Below are 27,853 nucleotides of genomic sequence, written 5' to 3' on the forward strand. Positions count from 1 at the left end.
CAGCTTTGCGCCCTCTCCCCGGGCCGGGGTCCCCGGGGCAGCGCAGCCGTGAGGGACCGTCCCGCTGAGCCCAGCCCGGGGCAGCGGCCCGGGGTTCCCCGCAGCGGCCGGCTCCTCCCCGCGGGGCCCCCCGTCGCCGCTGCCGGGCCGCCTCCGCCGCCGCGCCCGCCCCGCCTCAGCCCAGCGCCCCGACCGCTCTCGCCATGCGGCTCTGGGTGCTCCTCAGCCTGCTGCTGCTGCAGGACGCGCTGCCGCACGGTGAGCCGCCGCGACCCCCCTTGTCCCCCCCGCACTTTGCCTCGGGCTTCCCCGGCTGCTCCCCCGCTCCCTGACCCGCGGAGCGCCCCCCGCCCGCCGCCATGAGGCACCCCGCGGCGGGCCGGCGGCCATTTCGGGGAGCCCGCCCTCCCCTGGGGGGCGGTGGGTGCGACCCCACAGCGAGCCGCAGAGCCAAAACGTGGCTTCGTTCAGGGCAGAGATTTTGGGTGCGTGTAGGGGGGTGTTGGAAACACCAGCTACCCCTCTGCTGCCTCGCCGTTTTAGCCAGCTCTCAGGTCCGTGCGCCTGTCCCGAGGAGGCTTAGTGCTGCGCGTGGCGCTCAGTTACAAAAAAATAATAATTATAATCAATGTCACTTGTGAGGGAAAGAATGACACTTCAGCCCCCGAGGTGTGCCTGGACGTGGTTGCCACGAGCCCATCTCCCACCCCAGGCCCCTTTGAGGTGTCCTTTGCTGTGGAGCAGGCGTCGTGTCCCCGCATGGTGCTGGTGGAAGATTCCGGCTGCAAGTGGGTCAGTTCGTGCCTGGCAGGCATGAGTCCTTAACTTTCTTTCTTTTTTTTTTTTTCCTCTTGATAAATCTCATTTCTATGTGTTTTGTGCACTGTTGGCCTTTTCATAGGAAGGACCGAACTTTGTTTGTAACTCAGTTTTATGTTGCGATGAACTCCTGGCAGGGGAAGGAGTTAGTTTTTGGCTTGGGAAGAAAGTTCCTAACCAACTTCTCTGTTACTCGTACTTGTGGCTCTAGTCAGTGGCTTGTGCTCTTACTCTGAAAATGTCCGTCATTGTGTGATCTGTTGATGGAGAGGGCAGCTGAAGCACAGATTGAAGCATCGTCCCCTTCCTGCTGCCGTTTCGCATGTGTTATCAGTAAAAGTTTGGGGAGTGAGGTCTGTCAGCCTGGGGGAGGCTGCGTGGTGGTGAGGGTTTGTAGAGAAACCTGAGCCAGGCTCTGAGATGCACGGCGAAAGGAAAAGAGGCAGCTACCACAAGTGGCCCAGGACATAAGGGGAAAAATTATTTGTAAGAACATAAAAATTCTTCACCCTGAGAGCTGTTAACCCCTGGAAGTAGTTATCCAGGGAGGTTGTAGAGTCTCCAGGCTAAGAGATTGTCAAAGTGCCCTGAGCAACTGGACTAGGGTAGGAAGGACCTTCCAGATGCCCTTTCCAGCCTAATTTTTATTATGACTATGTACCAAGGGATTGCAGTCTGGGCAAGGAGTTGCTGTACCAGTGTGGTGTAGAAGATTTCTCCTTAAAGATGGTGTGTGTGGATGTGTAGTACCACATCAAGAAAGGTATTCTCTATTTAAGAAATAGACAATAAAAACACAGAATGAGAAATGAGTTGCAACTTAGGCAAAAGGTTTTCCAGGCTAACTTTCTTCTTGCTTCATCTATGCTCTGTTTGGAGGTTTGGCTGGGTGCTTTATGCTGGGTCATCCAGGGGCTCATCTGTGTGAGAAATAACCTGGCATATTTAATGATAGCTATTAATTTAAAGCCATAGGCTTAATCAGATTGCTAAATAGCCTTCCTAACATAGCTTGTGTCAGTTTATGACCAGTGAAATATGTCTCTCCAGATTGCCTACGTGAATGTCAGTATGCCACTCCACGTTGTCTGTGCGAGTGCTGGTTTGCATGGTAGCCTTGCACTTGAAGTACCACAGATAGAGGTGTGTCCAACCTGTTTTTTTCTGTTAGCTACAATCACAAAGATTCTACCCTCTCATCCTAATCCTAGGGGTTCAGGGTGATTCTTTATGGTAATGTACTGCTTGATTTATTATTTTCTTCAAGTAAGAAGGCACCCGTGTTAATGTGAGTTGAAAGGCCTCTAATGCTGCCAAGATGTAGCATGGGACCTGCCGTGTGGAATGGGCACTTCAGGTGGATGGTGCACACAGTTCCTCTGTCCTTGTGAAAGACCTTGCTCGCTGTCTGCTTCTGAAGCTCTTAGTGGGCACTTGAAGGAACTCGGGCACTCTCCAGTTGTAGCCCATGCAGCTGTGAAACCAGTGGAGCATGCACGTGGATATAGGTGATGTCTCAGGTCAACACTGAATGCGTTTTGCATTCTGTGACTGATACTCATTTGGGGATTTTTGTGTGTGTAGCATCTATGAGAACAAGGGGGGGGGGGGGGGAGAAACGTTAAAAGGTGCTGTGAACCGGGACCAAAAGTGCTGCATGACATATTTTTGTGACGTATTGATGTACTGTCTCCTGCTTGGACACAAAAGGTTAGCTAGGGAGCCTGAATGTACCATTGCAGAGGAAATGAGTGCAGTGTATCCTGGAATTGATATTTGGAGCAGATCGGAGGTAGACGTGATGTGTGTTCTCAATGAATATTTTTCAACTAAGCCTTTTCTTTTTAATTATAAGTGCTGTCCCTTTATTTAAACAGTGGGGGTTCTGTGCATAAACCCAGTGAGAGGGTAAAGTACCCCAAACATGGCATATTCACATACCTGAGTAAATGGGGTGGTTGAGTTTGTTCCCTTCCCTGGGAAGGTCTTGCAGTTTGGGTAAGAGAAAGGAGGAATCAGTGCAGTGAGTTCTTTGTTTGCAGATGGATTTGATAGCGTGTCCTCTTCATCTGAGGTGATAGACTACTGTACCAGTTAGTTACTGGGCTCACAGAGATTTAATTCAGCAATGACAGGGTGGGATTATGAAGTGCAGAAAGTGGTGGCATCAGGCTTGCATGGAAACTCACATCTCAGGGATGTGCAGGAGAGAGGCAAAGCAAGGTTTTCTGTGTAGGAAGGTAAAATCTCCTGTGATGGCTTTTCCTGAAATGCCCTGCTATCATCTGCAGGAAAATACAAGGTGAGAAAGACAGAGCCCCACTGTGCAGTGGGGAGCGTGGAGTAGGAGGAAAGTGTTTAGGCTCGCTGGGAACTAGAGAAACATGTGGAACAGAGGGAGCCTGTGTGGAAAAGAAAAACTGCATCTGGAGGAAATTAAAACCAGGCTTCTGGCACTTAAAATTGAAGCGCTTTCATAGGCAAATCTTTAACAGTTTCCTAGCAGCAGAGTCTCAGGTGTGGAAGCGCACGCAGTTTGGGGTGATGCGTTTCCTCGGGGTGACGTTGTAAGAGCAGCGTGTCCTCAAACTAATGTATGTGTTGGGGTTGGCAGAACGTAATGGTAGTGGCAAAGAGCAGTTTGAACAAAAGGTCTGATTTTAAATAGGGTTAAAAAAAAAAAAAAGTGTGATGGAACCAAAGCTTGTGTGCTTACAGAGACAAAGCTGGGAAGTGCAAGGGGGAACTGGAGTGGATGGCTTGAAATGGGAATGCTCGTCTGGCCAGTCAGTGGGACCTTCTAATAGCAGCACTCAATTTCCACGGGAACAGTGGAATAACTTGCCCCAGAGAAGTGGCAGTATGTTTTGAAGAAAGCTGTAGTCTCAAATCTGGTGCCTGGTGAGCTCTGTCAGTAAAACAGCAGCTCTAGACAGAAAAAACAACCTGGTGACTGACCGCCCAGTGTACGACTGATCTACTAAGGAAAATCGGAGAGGCAGCGAGGGTCGGAAAGAACAGCAACAGAATAGCTTAGCCTTGTGCAGGCTGGATCGCACATGTCGGGGTGTGATGCCAAGTGTAATTGTTCAGATGCCACAAACGATGACTTCTTAGAGCAGCTCCTCAGAGAGCCCCCGAGAAGAGCGGCAGTTCTTGACGTGATCCTGAGCAGTGCTCACAATTGGATTCAGATGTTGCTTTAGAAGAGCCAGACTCTAGTTTTAATATTCTTGCAGGAATAATCAAAGCCAAAGAAACCACTGGTGTGTTTAATTTGGAAAGGGGGAATTAAATAAAATGGGGAGGCTTATTAACTCACGTATGAGTTAAATACAAAAACTAGAATAAGGCAGACAAAAAAAATTTGAGAAACAGCATGCAAAAGGGATTAAAAACCAGCCGTAAATCTTTTTTTTTTTTTTTTTTTTTTCTTGTAATGTGCTGGGTTGGGACAGGAAGAGATGGCCATAAACTCTAGTGCTGGTAGGAACAGGCAATAAGAAAGAACATCTACAGAAACTAAAACAGTAAATTAAAAATCTCATTACTTTTATGCATCTGTGTTCATGCACCTCTATGGAGGTGCTCAGGCTTTACTGGAAAATAGTGATGTTGTGACCCTATCAGGGACTTTGGTGAGTGCCATATCCTACAGGGCGCTGTAATAGACAAAACCTTTATGGGGAGAATCATTAGAAGACATCTTTCATTACTATGATAAAGAACTAGCTTTGGAGCAAATTGACAAAGCACATGCTTTTCAGCAGATGTATAAACCTGCATCAGAAAAAAACACCTAACAGTAAAGATTTGCTGAAAGATCTCCAAATTTTAAAAGACTGGGCAGTGAAAATAGGACTTGAAATTTTGTGTTGGTAGGTGCAAGCAAACACACAGCAAAAATGGCTAACTTCGCACACACGTTGATGGGTTACTGCTTAGGAATTATTGCTTAGAAATTGCTTCTTTGGAAATTGATCCTGAAATTATGTTTGATTATCCTAGAGAAAGTCAGCTCCTGATCCTTTCATTGCTGTCTTGAAAAGTAGTAAGCTCAGAAGACACCACTAATATGTACATCCATATCTTGAACCTAGTGTGCAGTCTGCTTTTGTCTTCTTTCTGCTACCCAAAGGTGATGCAATGGATCTGTTGTTCGTATGCATGTTCTGTACGAGGAACAATTAAATAGAGTAGCACTTGTCAGTCCGGAGCAGGTAAGTACCCTACAGCGCTGCGAAGGTACAGGGGGCTCACAGAAACAGTGGCACTTGTTCCCTTAATATAAAGCTAGGAGACATCTAATATTTATATATAGTTTCTGTAGTTTTGAAAAAGACACCAGAACAGTTAATAAAGGAAAAATCCAATACAGTAATAGCACTTAGAGCTCACAGGTTCCTCAAGCCAGGAATCAAATATGGAAGGGACAGAGATGTTTGGCCAGCCCCACTGCATACATACAGCTTTTCTAAAGTTACGCAGAGAAAGAGTGCTCCTGCCTGCTTCAACTTGCCCCTGCAATATATGTGGTGTGTCACTTACTAGGGTCGTGTGCTCGGAGTAGTTAGAAAATGGGTACAGAATAAAATTGGAAGAAACAAACATTTGTTTCAGTCTCCAGTCCAACAATCATAAAATGTTACTCTTTATCTTAAAATGCCACGATCTTTGGAAAGTGTTGCTGTCTGATCTCTTGTTTGTAGCTGGTGTTAAGGTGGTGAGGCATCTTTGCAAGCAACTTCACCAAGTTAATAACCTAGAATTGGGAAAATGTATGTACAGTGGGGGTGTGCAGCTCAGTAACTGCATGCGTGCCTCTCCAGAAGTTAACCTTATTACGTATGAGTCCAAAGAGCTCCAAAGGCATGGGGCAGAGTAAGAAGTCTGCACCGTTGCTGTCTTCCAGGAGTTTGTGTTGGGGTTGGTGTGGGACTAGAAGGAAATGCTGCTGAAAATCCCTGCTGAAATCACAGGGGCACGGAAGGGCTGGAAGGGGCCTCTTGGAATCACCCAGTCCAAGCCCCGGGGTGAGCAGGGCCACCTCGAGCTGGCTGTCTGTAGGGCCATGCCCAGTGGGGTTTTGAAGATCTCCACGGCTGGAGGGAGGCTCCGCAACCCCTCTGGGCAACCTTGAGCCTGTGGTTGACCACGCTTGCAGCAAATGGTGTGTTCTTGTTTCAGATTGGATTTCCCAGTTCTTCTTCGTGGTGAGCTCGTTGATTGGTTTGTACAGTAAGGTACCAGAGCACTTTTACGTGGAAAACCTGCACTCAGTGTAAGTTAGCTGTCAGGCATGCTTTGTGGATGTTTTGCTGTCGAGGGGCAGCAGTTTTAAGCTCATCTCACAAAAAGATCCGTGCTTCCCACTGTCAGTTAAAGTGTGAATATCTTCATTGTTAATTTATTTCAAAGGCTGCTGTCAACCTACAGGGGTGCTAAAATATGGAAATGCTTACGACTTACCTTGCTCTTTGCTGTGTGACTGCACGTGGGGTATGCCTGGCAAGGATAGGCAACGTCAAGCAGAGGTGGAGTGCTGCTGTTGTGCTGTTTTGGTATGCCTTGCATAGGGGTGAGGCACTGAGCAGTGCAAGTCAGAGAAAGGGTCATCAAAAAGATCTTGAGGAGTTTGCAAAGGAATTTTGAAGCTCAAAAACATTTTACACCTTTCCACCCAAGAAGTCAGCATAGTGAGTTTCATCCCATATACATTTGAATCTGGGGGTTAGGTTTTGTTTTTTGTTTTTTTTTTTTTTCTGAAAAGGATAATTTTGTGTTAGTCAGTTGGAGATACCTCTCTTTTCCATTTCATTTGCTTAGTTTTTAAAGGCTGCTGAGCATCCCTATTGCCTCCAGCAGGTAATGAAATCTCTTACCATTTGCCTCTAAATGAGATTTCAGTTTCCAAGATAAGTGGCCATAATAGAGAAGTGATGAATCAAATGCTGCCTTCAGGTGACTTCCAAGTTTTATTTCACGTCTCTCTTATGGTAACCTGCTATATTAAAAGGTTGTGCAGAACTGATAAATGTGTATAAACAGATAAATATGTATAAAGATGGGGGACTTGTATAGCGTTGCATACTAAATGGCAATGACAAAAGTAACTGGAGGGAAAAATACTGTCTTTCTTTCCCGTACCATCTGAGAAGTTCACATGCCTTACATATTTGTCTGTTTATGTGACCTGTAAGTATAGATTTTCCACATGTTATTGAACGCTTTCTCCTTTTTTTTTTTTTTTTTTTTTTCCTTTTTCTTTCCAGGAAAATGAGTCATGTCAGGGACTTCAAAAACTTACGGAAATTAACTCTTAATCATATTTGTGAATCTTTTATAGGAAGATCAAAATATTCTCTGTGATAATAAAGAAGAATTGTTTTGAGAGAAAACTGTATAACCTGTTTCTAATCAATAACATTGTCTTCTTTTCCTTATTTTACCAGTTATCGGACAGTCTGCAAAAAATAAGCATCCAAAAGAACCAGGGGAAAACAAAATTAGGCCTGTCAACAAAAAAGTAAAACCCAAAGGCCCCAAAATGAAGGAGAGAGAATCTGCTGACTCCTCTTCCAAGTCGCAGTCCATACTGATGCAGGTGATGGATAAAGGTCGCTTCCAGAAACTAGCTGCCACTTTAAGCCTGTCTGCGGGACAAAGCATAGAACTGCGCTGCAAGGGGAGCAATGTTACTTGGAGCTATCCTTCGTACCTAGACACCTTCAAAGACTCCAGACTCAGGTAAGCTATTTTTCATTTTTTTGGGGGGAAAAAGATGTGCTACCCAGTGGCTGCTTAAGCCTGTAACAAAGGAGAACCATCTTCCAGTCACGCCCAGTTACTGCCCTGTGATGTGCACTGTGCAATGGTCTCGTAGCACGTGAACTGGATTTCCTTCAGCTCAATCTAAAACAGAAGTTGTGGTCCAGGGGGACACCAGTGTGCTCCAGCCACTACCAAAGAACTACGCTAGAGCTGATCTGAAGTAAAACTATCAAAATATGTGAGAGGGGATGTCAGGTACTCACCACCAGCTGTGGTGCTCCACAGAGACCTGCTGCTGTTGGGCTGTGCTGGCTGCTAGCGTAGCTATCACCTGAGACACACCCATTAATTTCCTGAAAAGGCTCAAACCTGCATCTCTCAACTTGGAAAAAATAAAAATACTCCAACCAGTGCTCTAAGGAGTGAGTGAGGGTAGGCTTTACCTCTTCTGTCAAAGTTACCCTTGCATGCAGAGGGAATTGCAAGGTTAGTGGTGAGACAGAGTTTAACGCTGAGGATAGTCACCTTGGGTTTAGGAAGGTTTTTTCTTTCATCTAGTGACAGCTTAATGGAAACCACATAAATAGTTGTGAGAGCAGGAAGAGGAGCTAAGGACTTTCTCCCTCTCTCTGCCCCACCAGGTGAGTGTACTGTTGTTCTAAACAGCACCAAAAACTGTACTTTTGTTGGCCTTCCCAGTTCTTGAGCATAGTACATGATAGGGAAGTGTAGATTGAATGTACTAATTTCATTCTGTATTTGAAAGAGGAAGGGCATAAAAGGGAGTTCAAGGGTGTCTTCCACTAACACTTTTTGCCAAGAGAAGAGCCTGTTTTCACTATCTGTTTTATGGAGATTTAGGTTTAAGTGTCTGTGAAAGACAAGCAGTCAGGAGACTGAGGAGCACTGTGAACGATGCCCTAAGAAATAGCCATAAGGAGTACTTCTTGCACTATTAGGTAAGAGGAGCACAGAAGTATGAGCAAAGGTATCAAGCCCTACTGGCCTTCTTTTTCTAAATTAAGTAAAAGTTTGTGGGATCTTAAATAACCAAGGTTGTCTGAATCTCTGATCCATTTCCCTTCCTTACAGGCACGAGGCTGCCTTAAAATCATTCAGTTCCTTTTTCAGATACACTCTTCTTTCTACTTCTCTTTTCAAAGAATAAGGTTGAAAATTGACAGCTGTACCCTGTGGTCTGTACCGTACACTTATGAAATTCATGAGCTGATTCTTTTCTTGAGTGTATAGTTACTTGTCCCCTTACAGCTTAGGAGTTCAAGAATAAACTGGCTGCATAAACTTCTTCATAGCTAGTATAAGACTTCTGGTGTAAGAAGTTACAGCAACAAGCCTATTTATGCTGAGGGCTTATCTCAGCAGTATCTCCCAAAAGATCTTGTGGCTGATTTGAACAATTACTGTGCTTTCTTTTGCAATAAATGGTGTTTTATTCAGAGTTACGCCAGTAGGTGGCATATGTCAGCCGCAGTATGGGCCTGGCCTACTAGCATGCCAAAGCAGAATGTGCAAAATCATACCAAAAGGGAGAGTGTATGTGGTCGTGGGTCTCACTTCTGAGTGTAGCTCACCCTTTGCGCATCTGCAGATAGGCTGCGTTCGTGGTTTGGACTGTATGTATGGCCCTGTAGACCTGTAGATAACGTGTACACGTTATCTGAGTATTAACATCTGGCACTGAAGAAGGCAAGGCAAGTATTCTCAGTTTTCAGAGAGGGATCTGAATGCTGCTTCATTATTTGTTCGACTGTCTGTTCTTCTCTTGTACTGCTTTAGTGATGCAAAAGGGGTAAAATAGAAGAATTTGGGTGGTTCGGGGAAAAAAGATACGCATTTCCTAGTTTTGTAATCTGCCATTTTGCAGTTTGAAGCAGTTTGGGATTCTGTTGCCTCAGCAGTTTACCTCCCTGTTCTCATTCAAGTTCACAGTATTTGTAATTTTGTAACAGTAAAATGAAAGTTAATAATGTCACCCAAAATAAATGCTATAAAACGTTTCGGATGGATGGATATATCTTGCCTAAGTATTTTATTCTAGAAGTATGTTAGGGTTCTGTCTAAGGGTCTATATTGAAATATGATGATCTTTGCTTTAGAAAAAATATTGAGAAGTAAATTACTGAAGCAGTAAGACTGATTTAGACTGAATCAACTGTTTTAATTGTAAGCAGAAGACCCTATAACTAACTAGAGAAATTGAAGACATAGATTAATAGCACATTTCCGAGTCACGGAATGGTAATAATTTATGGAGACATAGACAACCACACCTTGTGCATCACATTTTTATCATGTCTTTGTTAATTATCTCAAGATCTTTGCTGTAGTGCTAACGGATGCACACAAACCAGTCTTCGTAGAACGTGCCCTTTATGAAAAGCAGAATTTGTATTCCTTCATTTTAGAAAGCTTTGATTGAATGTAACGGAAAGTATCATGAAGACCTCATCTAGCTAGCTTTCAAGAGGAGCCTAGATCTTCCTGGCATGCAAAAGCCCATGCAGTAAGCATCAACTATAAAAAGCAATTTTTGTAATTTTACAAATATTTTACGCAGATTATTTTAAAACAAAATGCTGAATGTAGGACAGAGGGGAGAAAATGAGGAAAAACTATTAGCAAGTAACCTACAGCAAAAATGATGTAATCCTGTAAATAGATTCATGTTCAATGTATGTTTTTGTGCTTAAAGATGCAGTGTAAGAGGTGAGATACCCACTGCCAGTTAGTGAGGTGTGGAGGGGAGCCCAGGCCAATAAACTGTACCTTGGATTTCCACGCTGGCCTTGCAAAAGCATTGGGACAACCGGAGGTGGCAGCAGCAGGGGCAAAGTGGTTGGGGTCTGCGGAGGTACTGGAAAGAGAAGAAGAGCAGGGGAGGAGAAGGAGAAGGTTGCTTGGACTGGAGGACAGGAGAGGCAGTGGTGACAAGGTCTGTGCAATTGCTGGGGACTGATGACTGCCTTCTGTTTGCTCGATGGTATATCCTTAAAGCAACTGATGCTCAGGCATCCATTTCTTGCTTGTCGTTAAGTAACAGAAGGTACATGAAATTCAATTGATCTGGTGGGAGCACTCATGAATTTTAGGAAAATCATAAAACCAGGAAGCATCTTGCATCTCCTGGGAGCTACTAACATCCTCAAACTCCAGCTGTTACGGGGAGGAAGCTTCAAGGACCCCTAGCATCTAGCAGAATTGCAACTGTATGGGGCAAAAGAGACTTTAAAGTTCAGGGTTGTGATGGCTCAACTAATTGGAGGGTTTGGTAGCAGCAGAGCTCTGGGGCAGAAGCTGATGTTGAAGGTGCTGACCAAGGTCTGCTTCCTGTAGAGAAGCAGGAGATCTGGGACAAAGAGTGTGTTTTGGTTTGCAGCTACTTAAATGTATGCATTTCCTGCGGGTGGTTACAAAAAGAGGTAGTGATAAAAGCCAGATGTTTTGCCTCCGTGCCATGCTTGTCGTGTTTTTATCTCACACATATGGAAAGGAGAAGACAGCAGCCTGAGGACAATATGAGTTTTCTAAGAAGGAAGAGGTTATATTTACAAAAGCCAGTTTTGTAATACTGATGGCTGTGGTTTCTTTGTTTTTGGAGGTATACTTTATGACTTTGCAGGTGAAGTATTTTTGCTTGGCAGTACCAGAGAGTCTGTGTTTAATAGGTCTGTAGCTGTTAACATATGCTAAAATTATCACATGGGGCTTGTGAGGGGAAGAGGCTGAGTGAAAGGAGGAGGACTCTTTGGCTGTCTCTTATCTTCAGCCGGAGGATGAATCCTCTCTTTCCACTGCCGTAACTAGAGGAAATACCAGCGCACGCTGAAATGACAGACTTTGCTTTAGAGACCATAGCAGGCAATACAGCTCGGGGAAGACAGCTAAAATTGTGTAGACTTTGCTGTTAAGTTAGGGGCACCCATCAGCTCACTTCAGGACTAGGTTATTATCTGTAGTGCTCTCTTACCCTATGCAGCATAAATACACCCTCCAGATAACTCTTTGCTGGGAAATTGTGAGTACTGGTTGAGTAATGTAGCCAAAAGTCCTGGTGTTAACAGTCAAAGATAGTGCGGGCACCTCTGGAATGGCAGGGCTGGAATGCTGTCTCGTGAAATGGTATGTAACAAGGTAATGACTGCAGGCTCACCCAGAAACTGGACTTACAGTGTGTGAGAAGGATCAAAAACTGAGAGGGATGAAGGAAAAAGAAGGGCAAGTACCTTTTCGCTTTCTTCTGCTCGAGAGCAAAAAGGTGCTCTGGACAAAGGCTAACTTCACGTGGTCTGTGCTCTGCCTGACTTGGAGCAGGGGTCTCTCCCATGTCAAAACCAGCTGTATCTATCAGATGGGTCTATGATAAATGAACTTAGATGAAATGGTTGTACTCCAGTTGGGTCAGAGTTGGAGAAGGACCGTGTGCATGTTTGTACATGGACAAGGAGCACTTTCCTAAGTCTTGAGGAAACCGTGAATGTTGTACGGGACAAATCTAGGCTGCTTTAAATTGACACAGGCTCCTGCTGGCTTAGAGGGTTGTTGTCTGTGCTTACGTCTAACTGCATTCCTTTTATTTCCATCTGCTCTGAAGTTTGAAAGCTAGGAGGCTTTTTTCTTGTGCTAAATGCTAAGGATGTTATGCCCTTCTCCTAGTGAGCCTGCATTTGAGATAAGCTCTTCGGTGTCAGTATGAGTGCAAGCTGCTTGCGAGGAGGTTGCTGGATACTCTTAAGTGAGGCCATGTACACTATATTTTTATCATCCTTTATCTCTTTCTAGCTTCTAAACTTGGCATAGCTTTTCTGAGAAAGGTCTTTTGAACTTAAAATAACTAAAGCTTAATAAGGTGAATGTATGGAATAGGATTTTGAAGTAGTTTTTTTTTTTTCTTCTTCTTTAAACAGCCTTGAAATGTTTCTATATACAAAATTTTTACTTTGTGATATGTAAAGCGCAGTGGAGTTTTGGCTTTTGAGACAGATTTTTCATCATCTAAAATACTAATGAAATGAAAGCTCTCCTGGAAATATAGGTCAGTTGCTTAATTTGCCATTTATAATTCATTTTATGTAGTCTGTTTTGTCTGCTTAACATGGTCACATCACAAGTCTCAACGTTTCCACTCCTTCTGTTGCCAGATTTTGTTGCTGCATGTTTGTGGATGACTACATCACGAGGCTATTGCCATTGATTACTGGGTGGCTGATTCTCAGTTAAACAGAACATGCTGCACAATAATTAATTAACTCTGACCTTATTTTTTTTGTCTGTTGGGATTTTTGAGCTATAGTTCAGTGTCTGCATCAATGGTTGGAGGCTAAATGTTCTAGCATAGTGTTTTCTGCAGTATTGACAATTAGCGCTGGTTACTTGCCAAACATTTTATGCCAACGTAATTATGTAGCCTATGGAGTGGAGCTGTGGAATTAAATAATAGAGACTAGGACATGCTTTGGATTTCTCTCTTCTTCCTGTGTGTGATACAAAAAGGGTTTCTTGCCCACTTAGGAATTTGTCAAAGCTTACCCAAAAACTGAAGATGATTTATAATGTAAGGCAGTGTATATATTACAAATGAAAATGCTGCTTTTCCATAATCACATGATTCCAAAAATGGGAATCAGACAAGGTCATGTAGGACAAGTGAATTAGCAAGCAGGAAACACGATTTGCCTGTTTCCTTAGGCAGCCCTCAAAACTGCTCCGTGGTGCATGAGTGTGCTGACAGAGCCTGAAGGCTTCAGTGGAAAAGATAATTCTCAGCCCTGTTTGGGTTGTTTATTTGGCATGGTTTTAATTCCTGAGCTCCTGGCCTTGGCTGGAGGCTGAACATTGGGTTACGTGAACCTTTTCTCATGCTTGCGGGTAGTAAGTGCAGTCTCCTAGCAGAACACCCAGGGAGCTGGAAATCTCAGGGCACGTGTGTGGCTGAAAGCAGCAGCCTCTCTGGTTAAATAAATGAACGTGAGCAGCCAGCGGGAGGCTGCCTGCAATCGGGGCGTAAGTGAAACAGAACATCTAGCACAGGCAGCAGTGTCACGCACGTCTGCAGTAATGCTGCAGTGGCACAGTAACAAGAAGTTTTAGAGAGGAATGTCTTCAAAGTGTGCTAATCCCCCAAATAAAGGATTCGGTAAGTCTTGCATCTGCCTTGCAGGATAACCACTGTGTTATTGAAATAGGAGGATGGTAAGTAGAGAGAGAACCCACAGCTCAGTAAGAGCACAGGAGCTGTGGGGAATTGATGCGAGGTGTGTATTTGTCCAGACCCAATTTGAAACACTAAAAAGGAGTTTGCTACCAAGTGTGTAAAACTGGAAGAATCTCTCCTGGCTTCATTATACCAGAAATGACCGTAGAAATCAATGTCTTGCAAAGGAAAGCAGGAAACCTTTGTGTTCTAAATATGCTACCACGTAAAGGCAAGTGGTAATAAAATAACATTTTTAAGGGTGAGAGCAGCAGTGAAATGCATCAGTACTGCCATGTGACTGTCCTGACAGGGTTCACGGACAACTGGTACTGTTGGACCAGTGCTTTTGCAGTCCATCAGAAGGTAACATAGCAGGTGCTGCTAGCTCTACCACCACCTCTCTGCAAGAAAGAGCCAGGAAAACAAACCTAAAAATAAAAAAGAACAAGATGAGATCGTGCCTACTGAATTTCGTAGTTAAGACCCTTAGAAACAGCCAGTATCTGTACACACAAATTAATTTACCAATTTCAATCCACCAAGAGATATATTTGGGAGAAAGAAGGAAAAAAAAGCAAGCCAAGCCCTAGAAATAATCACACAGGTGGAATTTCATGCAGCCGCCTCCTGGTACTGCCAGTGTGGTTACTAGGCACGAAGTACCTTTCTGTATACTGCTGAAGCAATGCTACAGTTGAAGTAAATGGTATCAGGAGTGGAACGTAATGCATGGGGTTGGCTTGGAGCATGAAAATATGGGATATATTTATATAGACGAACTGAGACAACGTACAGACAAACATTGTTTATGGCAATCACAGCCCATTGTCAAAATAGAGGCTCTGGAACAAGTTCAAGAACGAACCAGACGAGATCAAAGCTTACAAATGCTCATGCATATAGTCGAACTCAATAAAACTGTTGTGTGCAGGCCTTTGCTGGAGCAAAAGGGGAAGTTGCAACACAGCTCTGAAGGAGAGATGGGGCTGTTGCAGAGCAGGAGAGAAATAATCAAAAGTAGAAGAGCTCTGACGAAAATGTACAAGGAAACACACCAGTGCTTGTCTGTGCCTTTTGTTTTTCTTCTCCGCAGTTTAAAGCAGCTTGACAGGTACGGTCAGCTGATCCTCACAAACTCCACTGCAGCAGACACAGGTGAATATAGCTGCTGGCTGCAGCTATGCAATGGTAACAAATGCAGGAAGGATGAGACTAAAATGGGTTCAACATACATCTTTTTCACAGGTAATTAATTTGGGGATTATTAATATATTCATAAAATATGTGGAAATAAAGATTGTTAGTAAGACAATAAGTCTGCTTCAGATCTTTTACTGTCAAGATGTTTTTTTTCCACAATTTTAGTCTATTTTTAGTAGATGTTAAGGAAGAAATTGCTGGTGAAGTTTGCAGACAATTACTCGCTTTGTGTAATTTATGAGTCCACTTTTCCTATGGGTTATGCTACATGCATACATAAAATAATGCACAGTGCAATGAAATCAAATACCTTTGAAAATACTGACATGTGCTGAGGATCTTCTACAAGTTGAATCCAAAGACTGTTTAATTTTTGAAAACGTGTCTTGATAAAGAAAATAGTTGTGTGTAGAAGACTTCTTTTGTCATGCCATTCAGGTGACCCCATGCATTCTCTCCCACCCCCAACACATTTCCAGTTACCTGCACCAAATTCAAAACCTTGGCCTCATTGATCTTGGCAAGGCCACAATTTCTCCCAAGTGCCTATGTAGCAAGCTGAGAGGCAAAACGCCCTACATGCGTGTATTGTCCTGCAGAGCTTGAGGTTGACTGTAGCCTTAACATGGTGTAGTAAATATCTGTGTGCAGTTTACTGCTACTTGGTGCAACAGAGTTGAAAACAAATGGTTAATTTGTTCTTCCAATGGAAAACTTTCTGAGTGGTAAAATAACCTTTGCTGTGCGATTAGAGCTAAAGCATTCTTGGCTAGCGAATATTCCAGGACAAATGCTAAGATAGGATTGTTTCTAGTAGGTTTTGGAGCTAAATAAGACCATGAGACTGTACAGAAGCCATTTATCAGAAGTGTTACATGATCCAAGGATACATTCCTTCAGAAAGGCTGGAATAAACTTTTCAGTCAAGTTATTAGGTTAAATGCTCATGCTATAAAGAGGAATTTCAGCTTTATAAGGAGGATGCCAAATATGGAAATACTCTTTAACTGTCAGTGTGAAAGCACTAAATATTTCAGCTACATTGCAGAGCAGGAAATCAAACACTTTACTTAAAATCGTATGTATAGAAAGGCTGTAGCTCCAAAAAATACCTCTTTCTAGATACATCTTATCTTACCGGTGGTGGTGTTTCTTTTAATGTTTGTTACCATTTAAAATTGGGTGAGTGAACAGAATTAGATACAGATGAGTATTTAGATATTTATTGAAAAGGAATTCTAAAGATTTTCCTAATCTAAAGAAATCTGACTACAAGACTGCAACGAAGGCTATTTTGAATTTCTTTTTAATTTAATGTTTTTAATGCAAGCTGTGTAAATACATAGTCTCAGATTAGAAAAGTGTTTTTTTTGTGTGTGTGTATTTGAAGCAAAAAGCTTTGGGTTCATTTTTAATGTTGCCCGTAGCGATTTCCTCATGTATTTTCTCTTCTTGGTGTTAAACCAAGATTTAAACATTATTCTAACTATTTAAACTCTTTTGCTTAGATAAAGAGGAACTTTTTGTACCTACTCCCAGTTATTTTGAGATTGTCTACCTGAACCCAGATAAACCTGCAGTCATCCCATGCCGTGTTACTACTCCTTCGGCAAAAGTAACTCTACACAGGGAATTTCCAGCAGAAGAAATTGAAACTGATGGAACTAATATTATTTATGATGTTAAGAAGGGTTTTGTCTACCAGCACCCTACTTCTGATCACAAAGGTATCGTCTACTGCAAAGCAGAGTCACAGGGAGCACCTCAGATTTCCATCAAGTATCACCTACTCTATGTGGAAGGTAAGGTGGTGTTTCCTATATACTTACACTGACTCCTGTTTCTTCTGCTGACACGGTTTAGAAAACAAGTTTTAAAAAATGAATTTGTAAATTAAGTAATCACTGAATTTTGAAATCTTCATCAAAACTGTATCTGATAAAGCTTTGTACATATAAATTCCAGCAATTTTCCGGTATAGGGTGGAAAGCTGCAGCTGTACATCACTTACCTGTTGCATTAAGCAAACTGATTCACAGCTCGTGTCTTGAATATGTTTTATTGGTGTATTTCACTTCAGAAACCGATTTCCAGTTTCCCAATACTGTCTTTCTATCAGTCCCCAAGGGCCCACCCTCAACCACAATCATGGCATCATCCAATAGAGCAGAAGTCAGTGATGGCGTTCATGTAATCTGCACCGTTCTCGGGGAGCCAGATGTAGATGTGAACTTCAGCTGGCAGTACCCAGGGCAAGAGGTAAGAGGTGTCTGCCTTGGCTGAAATGTTTTTTTTTTCTTCATAAAGGCAATATTTTGAATGCCAGTTGCTGTCTAGATTTGGAATGAAGATTCTTTCCTATTGTGGTGACTGCCTCTTGCTAGCTCAGGCATGCTGGCAGGAGGAGGCAGCACATCCCTTTTGAACTTCAGCCCATCTTTCCCTGAGAGCCTAAAAGCAGCACAGAAGTGAGGCTTGAGAGCTCTTACGCGTGTTAGCAAAAATCAAGCTGAGCAAAGCTCACCCCTCCCTCAGGTTTCCATTCCAAAGACACTTGGCCTCTGGCAGCATTTACAAAGAAAAGCCTGGTCAAAGCCCAGCCAGCGTCAGGAAGCTATTCTAGGGCAGTTCACAAAGCCATTCTGATGCCTCTGCTTTTGATATTCTATCCATTTCCGTGGCTTGGGCACATGAATCATCAAAACCCAGAACCTTTAAACTGAGTTGCTGCTCAGATCCAGAAGCACAGACAACTGCTTCTGCCCACACTCATCTCTACTGCTGTTTATCCTAAGCAGGCTAGGAGCAAGAGAGGGACTGCTGGAAGATGCAAACCTTCACCAGAGGAAAGGGGTCCTGTAGGACCTGAGGGATTGTATTGTATTCCACTTGCCTGCCTTCCCAGTGCTGTGATGTTACAGGATGATGCAGAACTCACTAATGAGGCCTTAGCATCAGCACTGGTGTCCCTGAGCCAGCATGAAATTAAGTTGTCTGACGGTGGAGTTTATTGTTTAAGTGAGTGATCAGAGTTCAGCGCTTACTGGGCTTGAGGAAAAATTCAAATCTGAAGCCCTAGAAGTTTGCTGTAGCCAGTAAGGTAGAGACTGTAGCACTCTCTCTGCCATGTAAGGAGTGTGCCTTTTCAGGGGAAAATAAATGATGAGAGAGGAAGTGAGCACCGAAGGGATTTAAAAGGTTGGTGATGGTGCTGGGCATGTGGAACCAGATTTATGGTTCTTGCTTAGGTGGTAGGGTTTTTTGTTTGTTTGTTTGTTTTTCATGGGGATTCTTCTATTTTATTTTATCTTTTTGCTGGTCAATATTGTAAAATTTCATGCTGAGACTCAGTCTGAGGGTTCATGAGTAATTACCAGCTTACCCTCCCTGTCCTCCTCTTTAAATGAGGGCAGCCACAGCTTGCATTTGGTGAGATGCTTGGTACTAAGAGCATGGATTAGGTGATCTGGGGAGTGAGCACTAGGTGGAGCGTGGGAAGAGTTTGGCAGAAGAATTCATGTTTCCGGAGTCTATTCGAAGTTAGGAAGGAAAGCGGCAGGTGTCTAAATGGCTGGAGAAGCTTGCAGCTGTTGGTGGAGTAAGAAGTAAAATGGAAGGGAAAAGTGAAGTGTCTTCAGCTGCAGGGAACTGATGGAACTGAAAAAAACAATAGTTTTTTTGTTTGTTTGTTGTTTTTTTAGTTAAACACTCAAGTGTCTTCCTCTAAGCTTAGCCCTTAGCATTACATTGAGTGAGATACAGAAACAAGTTGCAGTGTCTCTGTCCTTCAAAGGGGAAGCTTTGTCTCTGACAGTCTTCATAACAATTCACTCTCTTGGACAGGGAAGAGAAGAAATACCCCCATTGACCACATTAGCTTTGTTGGCTGATTGATATATATTTTTGTTGTTGTTAATTTCCCTTGCCATCTGTATATTGGACTGTAGTAACTGCCTGTACAAACCCCAGTTTTACATCTTCTGTAATTGACAGTAATCGCTAAATACAAGCAATTGAAGGAACTCAATTCTGGACTCAGGCTGGCTTTCCAAAACTCCGTATCTTGTTAGTGTCTGCCCCTTGCTGCTTTTGCGCTTTCAGAGTTGAATGGGTGCCCAAGCGTGGCTGCTGGCTGTTGTTGGCCCAGTGGTCCTACAGAACCTGATGCGGAGCTGGCACATGCACTGCAGTTATGTCTTTCTAGCCCTGATCGAACATAAATAACTAAGCATGCAAATTACCTCCCTTATTTGCTGTAGAAACTGCACCTGCAGTCCAGGGCGCATGCTATCAGCAGAAGACTACACCCTCTGACTGTACCCACCTGCTGAGAGAGACAGACTTTGGCCTGTGGCTTGCATCTCTCTACAGCCTAGAGAGGGCTTGTGTGCTAAGCGACAGGCAAAAACAGTCTCAGCTCCAGCTGTGCCTGGGGAAAGGGAGGGAAGAGTCTTGTTTGGGTTTCAGCCCCAGCAAACTAAATGCCAGAGGAGCAGCAGTATACGCGTCTTGCAGACTTCGTCAGTTCCACTCCCCTCTAATTTTGAACTTTAGTTAAGAAGCAAGTCCCTACAGTAACTCATTGGGTGGGGGTGGAGGGAGCAGAAAGGGGAACATCAGTGATGCTGCTCTGATACACCTCTTTTCGTGCAAGAGAAATGAGCTACACAGTTCTAAGACCTACTAGATCCTTCTGCTCCCTGCTGCTGCTTTCAGTGCAGGGGTATCAGTGCTATCTTTTTTTTCCCTGCTACCCCACCCAGCACCTGGACAGCCACCTACCGCTTTGTCTGCTGAGTCTTTTAGCTGGTGCATTGTAGTGGAAGGACCCTCACCTCATCGCTGTAGACACTACCTCGCCCTCCCACTTTCTTCCCCCTCAGATACTTTTTCCCTTGCCACTCCCTGACAATTGCATTTGCTCACTCACCTGCTGCGAATGCATACTGATCCACTCCTTAATATGCTTCCCTGAAACTATCTTCAAAGCAGAAGGCAATTAGTTTGAGGAAAAACTGGGATAGTGGAAGCCCAGCAAGGCAAATAGTATCTGCCTTACGTGGCATTAACCTTCACTTTTAATACAGTCAGGGAAGCTCCACTTGCTGTACCTAAAACCTAACTTACTAATGCTTGAATTTAAGTGTGCAGTACTACTTGAAGGCAGTACTTGATTTTTCGGACTGGGAACATGAGGCTAGTGCTCTGCTAAGCAGAGCTTTGCTTGATTCCTTCTAAAGAGTTAAGAATGTCTAGAAGAGCTTGCCATGAACCTTGAGGAGGAGGCATTAGGGTTTACAAAATATCATTTAAAGCTACTTACTCATTGTGCTAAAAGAGAATTAGGTGAATCTTGGTCAGCTAACTCATGCCACTGCTGCCTTCCCTTCTAGGACGTGCCAAATGGCTGAAAGTAAGTCCACACATCCATCTCAAACTGCTCCCCTTCCCCAGCCTGCCTCCCCTCTCTGAGCGAGTACGCAAACACAACCTGACAAGTGGACCACAGCATCTACTGAGCTCAGTCATACACTTAAGGCAGAGCTTTGGCAACCCATAACCTACTGAGCCACCAGTCTAAAGCTGTCTCTCCCACTTCAAGTGCAAGTTCTCTGCGTTGTATTGTCTTTATTTGGTGTAACTCGCTGGTGTGTCAATACTTAACATAGGAGTCTTCGCTGTGACTTTCAGAGGTAGACTTGGGCTGACTGCTTGCTTCAGAATTTGATAGAGTCACTAAATACACTTTTTTTTTTTAAATTTTTTTCTTTTAAACAGTCTGAGAGGCCTGTGATTATCCAAAACTTCTGGAGACTAATAAACAGAGGAACTGGACATACCACAAGAATCTCAAAGAGCGTTCTTGTTATTGAAGATTTTGAAGCCAGAGATGCTGGAAACTACATTTGTATAGCTCAGAACCTACAAGGAGAAACAACTGTGGCCACTGAAGTGGAACTGAACTGATAGGAAAGGCTTCTGGACCCATAATGAACTGTATGTTATTTTACATTTTAACCAGTTAGTTTTTTATTAATGTTTAAATGGAAGTTTTCTCTATCACTTTCTTTTCATATGTCCATACATTCCATTTTCAGTAGCTTGACAGGCCAAACATCTGGCAGTAGTCAATTGTGAGTTAAAAATACTATGAAGTATTAAACTTTAAGCCTGAACATGCACAGGGCTTATAATATTTAGGAATAGGTACTCTTGGGCTTTGCATATGGGCTTTTTCTCAAACTCTTTTACAAGATTAGCCTGCTGGATGGTTTGTGCCTTTTTCCTCCATGAAAACCGAGAGGATATAAAAACTCCACCAGTGCAGGCATCTCTTTTTCTGGTGCTGTGCAATTTTTAAAGTTTAGAATACTGTACATGTTTAAAAAAATCATATAGAACTAGCCAATAGCAATGTTTATTTTGTAAGAATAATTAAAATAATTAACAGTATAAAACAGTAAACTTGTGTACATGTGTGTGTTCATTTTTTATATGTATAAGGATACAAACCACAATATTCTTAGTCCTGGGGAAGACTAGTAATAAATAAATATTAAAGTACTAGAGGGTGTCTCCAGAGACTTGTAAGTGGTTGGATACATTAGATTTTTTTTGCTCATGTTGTTGCATTCTTACAACTTACTATGTAGCTTGTTTACAGTTCATTCCTCAATAGATGTAGCAATGTAGCATTGTTTTTGTTTGCTAAAAGTAAAATTTGCATTTATTTATATGGTATCATTTACAGAAGAAAAAAATAACATGATTAGATTAATGTTCGATTATACAGCAGATCTCTTCTCAGGTTAAGTTTAACTTGATTGCATTAATTTACTTCGGAGGAAAGGAAAGAAGTTTGATTTACACAGAACAGTATCTGGATAAATAATCAACTGCTTCTCTCACCATGAATTTAGTTCCCACTGCAAGGAAAGAGCCTTTCCAGAAAAAAGGTAAGACTTTGATCCCAATGTTGTTGGATGCTTCAGCAATGGTTATTTTTCTCCTAGGGCTTGACCAAAGAAATCCACGTAAGCTAGAACTTCTGATACAAAACTAATCAGTAGTACAATTGTGTGACAAAAAAATATCTTATTGCAGGCCATTTTATTTACAAGGCATGTGAAAAACATCTTATTCTGAGCATATGAGGAACCAAACCGGGGGCCTTGCCCCTGCTTAGACACTTAAATATGTCTCAGGCTGCATTTGACTAGAATTCCTAAAGCTTTCGTTTGGTGCTGGCTTGAAATAATCCCGCAGCTCCAGATAATTGAGACCTTTGAGCAAATGTATATAGTACTGTTTTGAGTGGTGGTAGTTAGTAAGTACAAATAGTGTAAAGAAGGGCAGCTTATCCATAATGATGATTAATCTGATTATTACCCTAACTAATTAAGGCATTGAACAGGCTTGCTGAAAGTTGTTTCTTCATAGTGCAGGAACCTAAAACAACGTAATTGATATGATAAATGTCAGTGAAAGACTGAAATGGCTATGCAAGTCTCAGGAAATTGGCTTCACAGAGAACATGCCCTAGATGCCTGTGATATAGTTGGCCTCTGGAAAAAGGGTAGCTACAAAAAAGTCCATGTAGCAAGCAGTAGGACCAACTTAGACTGTGTAAGTAGTAGTTCTTTGATAATTTTCTTTCTCATTGCCATTAAATGGCATCAAGAACATGCATTATTGCCATAAATGATTAAATAGGTATTATATAATTTTAGAGTAATACCCAAATGAGGACTTTGTACCCCCTCTTTTTTTCTTCCCTAGGCAAGCCTTTAATCTGACCAAAGTAATTTTAATAATCTCTGAGCTTCTGGATGAGGCTATGTAATATTTTCATTCCTTTTTAACACTTTAATTTATCAGAAAAGTAAAATGCTTTGAACTACAGGAGCTGTGCCAGCATCTCAAATTTCAAACTGCTTTTGAGCCTTCAGTTGGACAATTCATTTCCTGTAAAATATTTAGTGAGTGGGAGATAGTGTCACCTGTTCAGACTTGTTCAATACTATGTTGCTTCATGCGGTAGCATCATTTTCTTGGTGACAGTTTGGCAGGAGAGAAAACGATTAAGTAAATCCATTGCTGCATCATTGCACGAGTAGTGTCCCTCAGGTTTAATAGTTACACGTACTGACCACATACAGGTCTCAGACCTGATGGTAACTACAGAAGCAGCGCCTTTAAGGAAGAACTTGGTGGGTTTTCTTCTTCGCTGCAAACATTAAAGTAATTCTCATCAGAAACTATGAGAAAAAGTCTTTATTTTACCATGTATTTTAACATAGCTCATATTTCCCACAAAGCCTCATGGGCAGGCCTGATTCTTTCTACCTTGGTGCACATTTCCATGTGAATGAATAGTGACACAAGGCAAAAGAATGATGCCTGGGAAATGAAATCTTAAGTGATCTGTCAACGTCATATGCCTAAACCTGCCACTATTGCTATTTCCCCACCCTAGTCATTGCTCTGCTAAAGCAAAGCAGCAGCAATATGCTGCTGGTATTTTTCTTAAGGGTTCAATTATTATTTCAACTTTCTGATGACTTTTTAAAAAAAAAAAAAATCCAGCGCAGCCCGAAGTTATTTCCTTGTTGTCAGGCAACTGCAGTTTTGAAGAGCAGTGGTTACTTGCTGTCTAGAAGGAATTTCCTGCACGAATTGCCTGATACCAGGTTACATGCAAGTATCCGCGGTGTTTGTCATGAGAAACCAGTCTTCAATTAGCATAAGGAAATGATTCAACTCAAGTTTTACTGCAAGTATGGTGTAACTCAAAAAACACACACCTTTAGAGAAAAGTATTGCAGAGGCATGAAACGTTATGGATAGTTTGAATGACAACAGACTATTTGGTGCAGTTACAAGTGTCATTGTGACTTCCTATGAAACTTATCGTTAGAGATAGTTAAGGTGGAGTAGCTGAAGCAAAACAGTTGTATAATTGCTCAGATAGCGTTAGACCTTTAGAATGCATTAAGTAAGTAGGTTTCTAGCTTTTTATGAAAGAAAAGGGTGCTAAAGAAATCAGAAATTTACATGTAAAAGTTACTAGACCCAAATAAAGCCTTTGCTAACATATAGTATTAAAATTGAAGCTTGAAATATTAATACTCAGTTAAATGGAGGTAAATATTGAAATGAACAGAATATTTAGTTCTTTCTGACCAACAAACAGTAAGCAGGTACTTACATGGTCTGATTTTGATATACAAAATTACTTTACTTGTTTCTTCTTAACAGCATTTAAAAGTTCTACTTGCAAGCTGTATTGTTAACTTATCCCTAGAGTTGCCCTCCACAGTTTTGTATTACTTACTATGCCATACTTACTGCTCTGTACTGGTAGGCTGGAAAAGCTTTCCCCTTCTCCACTACATGAAGGGGCATACTGTATCTCATCATCAAGCATCTGAAAGTATGCTTCTTGAATGTTTTACCTGAGGCTCTGACATCCCAGCTAAGATAAAGTTCTTAACAGTGCTAGACATCTGTTTTTGTGACTTGACTTGTTAGATTGCTAAGCTGTGTGGCTTTTCTTACAGAAGCCTGAATAAATCCTGAATAAAGTGAGTATTTTTGTAAGAGGAATGCTTTAGGATGCCTTTACCAGGTATGTTCATGTTGGCTCCATAGATTAAGTCAAACATACTCAAGTATTTTATTATTGCATAATTCTGTGATGTTATCTACATTTTTTTTTTTGAACCAGCCACGTCAAACTGAATAACTAATAATCATAAGCAAGCTCTGTATAATTTCTGCTTACATCAGAGTGGCAGAGCATAGTTAAAATTTTCTAAGGGTTAGGTGAACATTAATAATTCGTGTAGTCAAGCTTCATTCTGCTGTACTGAACAGGTGCTAAGAAATGTTAAGTATTTAGAAGAATGTTCCTTCTTAGATTAAAGATCATTTGACTAATACAAGCAGAGAAAAAAAAAGCCTTCAATCAGTACAAAAATTTATTTTTCAAGCATTCGGCTCAAATACATATAATCAAGTTTCTTTGACCATAGCAAATAAGAATGTTCCAAGCTATACTTTAAGCCAAATTTTAGCCCACAGAGGATTTTCATAGTTAAATCTGAAACCCCTAGAAAACAGTTTAAGTGCTGACACCACTAACAGTGGCATGTACAGTGCTTTAAAGAGGGTTAAGAGAGCATAATGTTCCATAAAAATGGCACCCTTAATTTGCACATCATGTAAAATTAAGTAATAGTCAGCCACAAGTTCATTACATGTTTACTTAGTGTGTGAGCACTGTTAAGTCTTGTTTTTGTGTTTGTCATTACTAGCCAAGATTTTTCAAGTCTTGGGTAACATGGTTTGAAGTGGTTCTCCAGTTCAGTTCCCTAAACTCTTCCCATCCCCTTGATTCCTGTTCTCAAGCTACTGGAAAACACAGGTAAACTTAGATGTGATTTACCGTAACAGTTAACCATAGAGCTAGTTAATAGCATTAGCTAAAACAAGTATTACAATGGTTCTGGAAGTGGCGCTGTAAAACCCAGGTTACTGTAAGCACAGAGTTTTGTAATACTAATTTGAAGTGGAACCTGTGTTTAGTAGATACACTGCAGAGATCTTAAAACAGGTCTGACCAAGGGAGTAGCAAAGCTACGTGATTACCTCCTTTAAGCTGAAGCTCAGCATACAACATTTCCAGAAATGCTGACACCCTCAGCCTCCAGTTTCAGCAGGCAGGACAATTTTTTCACCTACTCTACAGAATCTCTTGTACAGGATCTTTTGCCAAAGGAACTGGCAAAACACTCGATATCCTGCAGTCTAAAAGGGAAGGTATGGCAGAATTAGCAAGATAACTATCCACAGCTACCACCTTCCCCTTCTTCCACAGGGAAATTAAGCCAACCCCGATGAAAGTTAATACAAACGCTATAGCTTGAAAAGCAAACGTCACCAGATACATTGAAATTCACAGATAACCTAAGATTCTTCTTGAGAACCGAGTTAAGCATGCACCTAACAACAATTATTGCATTTTTCTCTTTGGCTTTCAAATCTTGTTTTTCCTCAGCAATGAAAATGCTGTTTTGAGGAAAATAAGTGATTACTTTTCCTCAGGTAAGACGATAGGTCTGGGCATCTAAACCCGCAACTGTAGTAAGAACTTGTGACCTTTGGCGATACCCTCCCTGGTTCTCATTCGGATTATGACCCTATTGACTTGAAAGCCAAAATCCAATGTAACCTGCAAAAAAAGAAGTCTCCTCGTAATTGATGGAGCTGTGCATGGATATTAGACCAAGAATCCACGCATAATATGGCTGCAATTCAATTTGTTTTTAAAGTTCATTCAGAATAGCATACACAGGTGGGCCAACACGCTAATGAGACAATTGACAACGCTTTTCACACCATTCTTGTACTGAACTGAAGCCAGAAAGATAGAGGAAACTGATCTACAGTACTAGTGGCAGTTTCTCCTCGTTTCTGTGTGCGGGTACTCTTTGCTAAAAGCATGCATACTGACACCATTATTAAGGAAGTACATGTCAATGTATATAGTCTTCAGCTGATATCCTTTATTACATACACAGCAAAGAAGGCAGCATTAGACACACGCACAGTGCGTTACATCCATTCCATCCACAGCACGCACGCACACACGCAGCCTTTAAAAAAAGTGTCTGTGATAAGGAACATATTATAAAGGTTGTGATCGTTATCTCTAAGCCCCTGAGCTTTTTCTTATAGTTAGGTGAAAAGGCAATGAACAAGTCTTTCCTTGCTCTGTAAGTGCTTTGTGCAGCGATGTCCATAGAGGTCATAAACAAGTCTTTTGGGGAGAAGCAACGTGGGCGTCTTACTCCCATATTCTCAGTCTCTTATCGTCATTTTTGCACCAAAGTTTCCAGTTATGTTTAGTCATCATACTCAGCTAATATAGCTTTTGCTCCTGTGATTAAAGTTAGGATCAGTTCTGCAGATCACAAATGAAATGCAATCCCCTTTCTCTCAGAGATGTCATCTCGGTGATACTGTAGGACTAGAGAAGTTACCAGAATTTCGTGGGGACTGAAGAGGCACGGATGGAGAACTGGGAGACAGTTTCCTTGGGCTGCATAGGTCTCCGTTGTGCAACTTCCATAGAAGTTCTTCATTTTCCATTGACAGACGTTTGTTTACTTTCGATTCTTTCTCTAGTGATTCCTGTAAAACAGCTTGCTCGGTAGAAAGTTGCCTGCAAAAGACAAATTTACATCAGAGAACGTAACCAAAGTTGGAGGTTACAGTATTGTTAAAGGACAGTTTGAACCTGCATAAAATCTTGCTTTGATTACAAGTAAATTACTTCCTTAAAGCGAGAATTAAAGAAGGATTTAACATGTTTACAACCTTGCTGGATTTAGACTTGTAGCTTGCAAAAAGCAGGAGAAAGTTCCAATAAGAAGCACTCCTAAAGGCCAGCTAAGATGGCCAGGAAAAGCACCTGAGAAGTGAGACTTGTCTTACTTCCAGTGAAAGATGCTTTTAAACAGCCCTGCTGGAGCCTTTGGGTCCTGTTTCAGGCTCAAATCTACAAAGAAGCTGAATTTCTGTAGTTTCCTTCAAACTAAAAGGGTTTTCCCATCCATTAAAGTAGCAGTTGAAGTTAGGAGAAGCTCAGACACATTTTATCCAAGTTAAATGTTGCTGTCATTGCTAACTAAAATGCACTGGTCTTTCCACTGATCAGAATCAGGCACAAGTCACTCAACTGAAATAGTTACAAGTAAAGTCAGGTTTAGCTTACAAGCCAGTAGTACTTCAAGAACCTGTAACAATCTATTGTTAAGATGACATTTCTGAGTTGCTTTTTCTCCC

At 42.0% G+C, this 27,853-nt stretch overlaps 2 protein-coding genes across 11 annotated transcripts in view; one reads left to right on the forward strand and one right to left on the reverse strand.

Moving 5' to 3' along the window:
* The first annotated feature begins 67 nt into the window (after positions 1 to 67).
* PDGFRL (platelet derived growth factor receptor like) lies at positions 68 to 21,469 on the forward strand. 2 transcript variants are annotated; one of them, XM_083833531.1, is made up of 6 exons: positions 68 to 258; positions 7,272 to 7,566; positions 14,898 to 15,049; positions 16,513 to 16,806; positions 17,124 to 17,263; positions 20,783 to 21,469. In XM_083833531.1, the coding sequence occupies exons 1-6, from the start codon at positions 204 to 206 to the stop codon at positions 20,969 to 20,971; spliced, it is 1,125 nt and encodes a 374-aa protein (XP_083689657.1). In that variant the 5' UTR covers positions 68 to 203; the 3' UTR covers positions 20,972 to 21,469. The 2 variants fall into 2 exon arrangements, with proteins under 2 accessions (XP_083689657.1, XP_083689656.1); XM_083833530.1 differs by lacking the exon at positions 68 to 258 and adding an exon at positions 518 to 788.
* A 3,501-nt stretch (positions 21,470 to 24,970) lies between these two features.
* The window catches only part of MTUS1 (microtubule associated scaffold protein 1), a 115,060-nt gene continuing 112,177 nt past the window's right edge, over positions 24,971 to 27,853 (reverse strand). For all 9 annotated transcript variants that reach the window (XM_083833505.1, XM_083833503.1, XM_083833504.1 and 6 more), the window contains one exon: positions 24,971 to 27,230. In XM_083833505.1, the coding sequence (XP_083689631.1) occupies positions 27,014 to 27,230 (217 nt within the window). In that variant the 3' untranslated portion in view covers positions 24,971 to 27,013. The remainder of the gene's footprint in view (positions 27,231 to 27,853) is intronic.

The sequence above is a fragment of the Anser anser genome, assembly GCF_964211835.1.
Source record: "Anser anser genome assembly, chromosome: 4".
NCBI lineage: Eukaryota > Metazoa > Chordata > Aves > Anseriformes > Anatidae > Anser > Anser anser.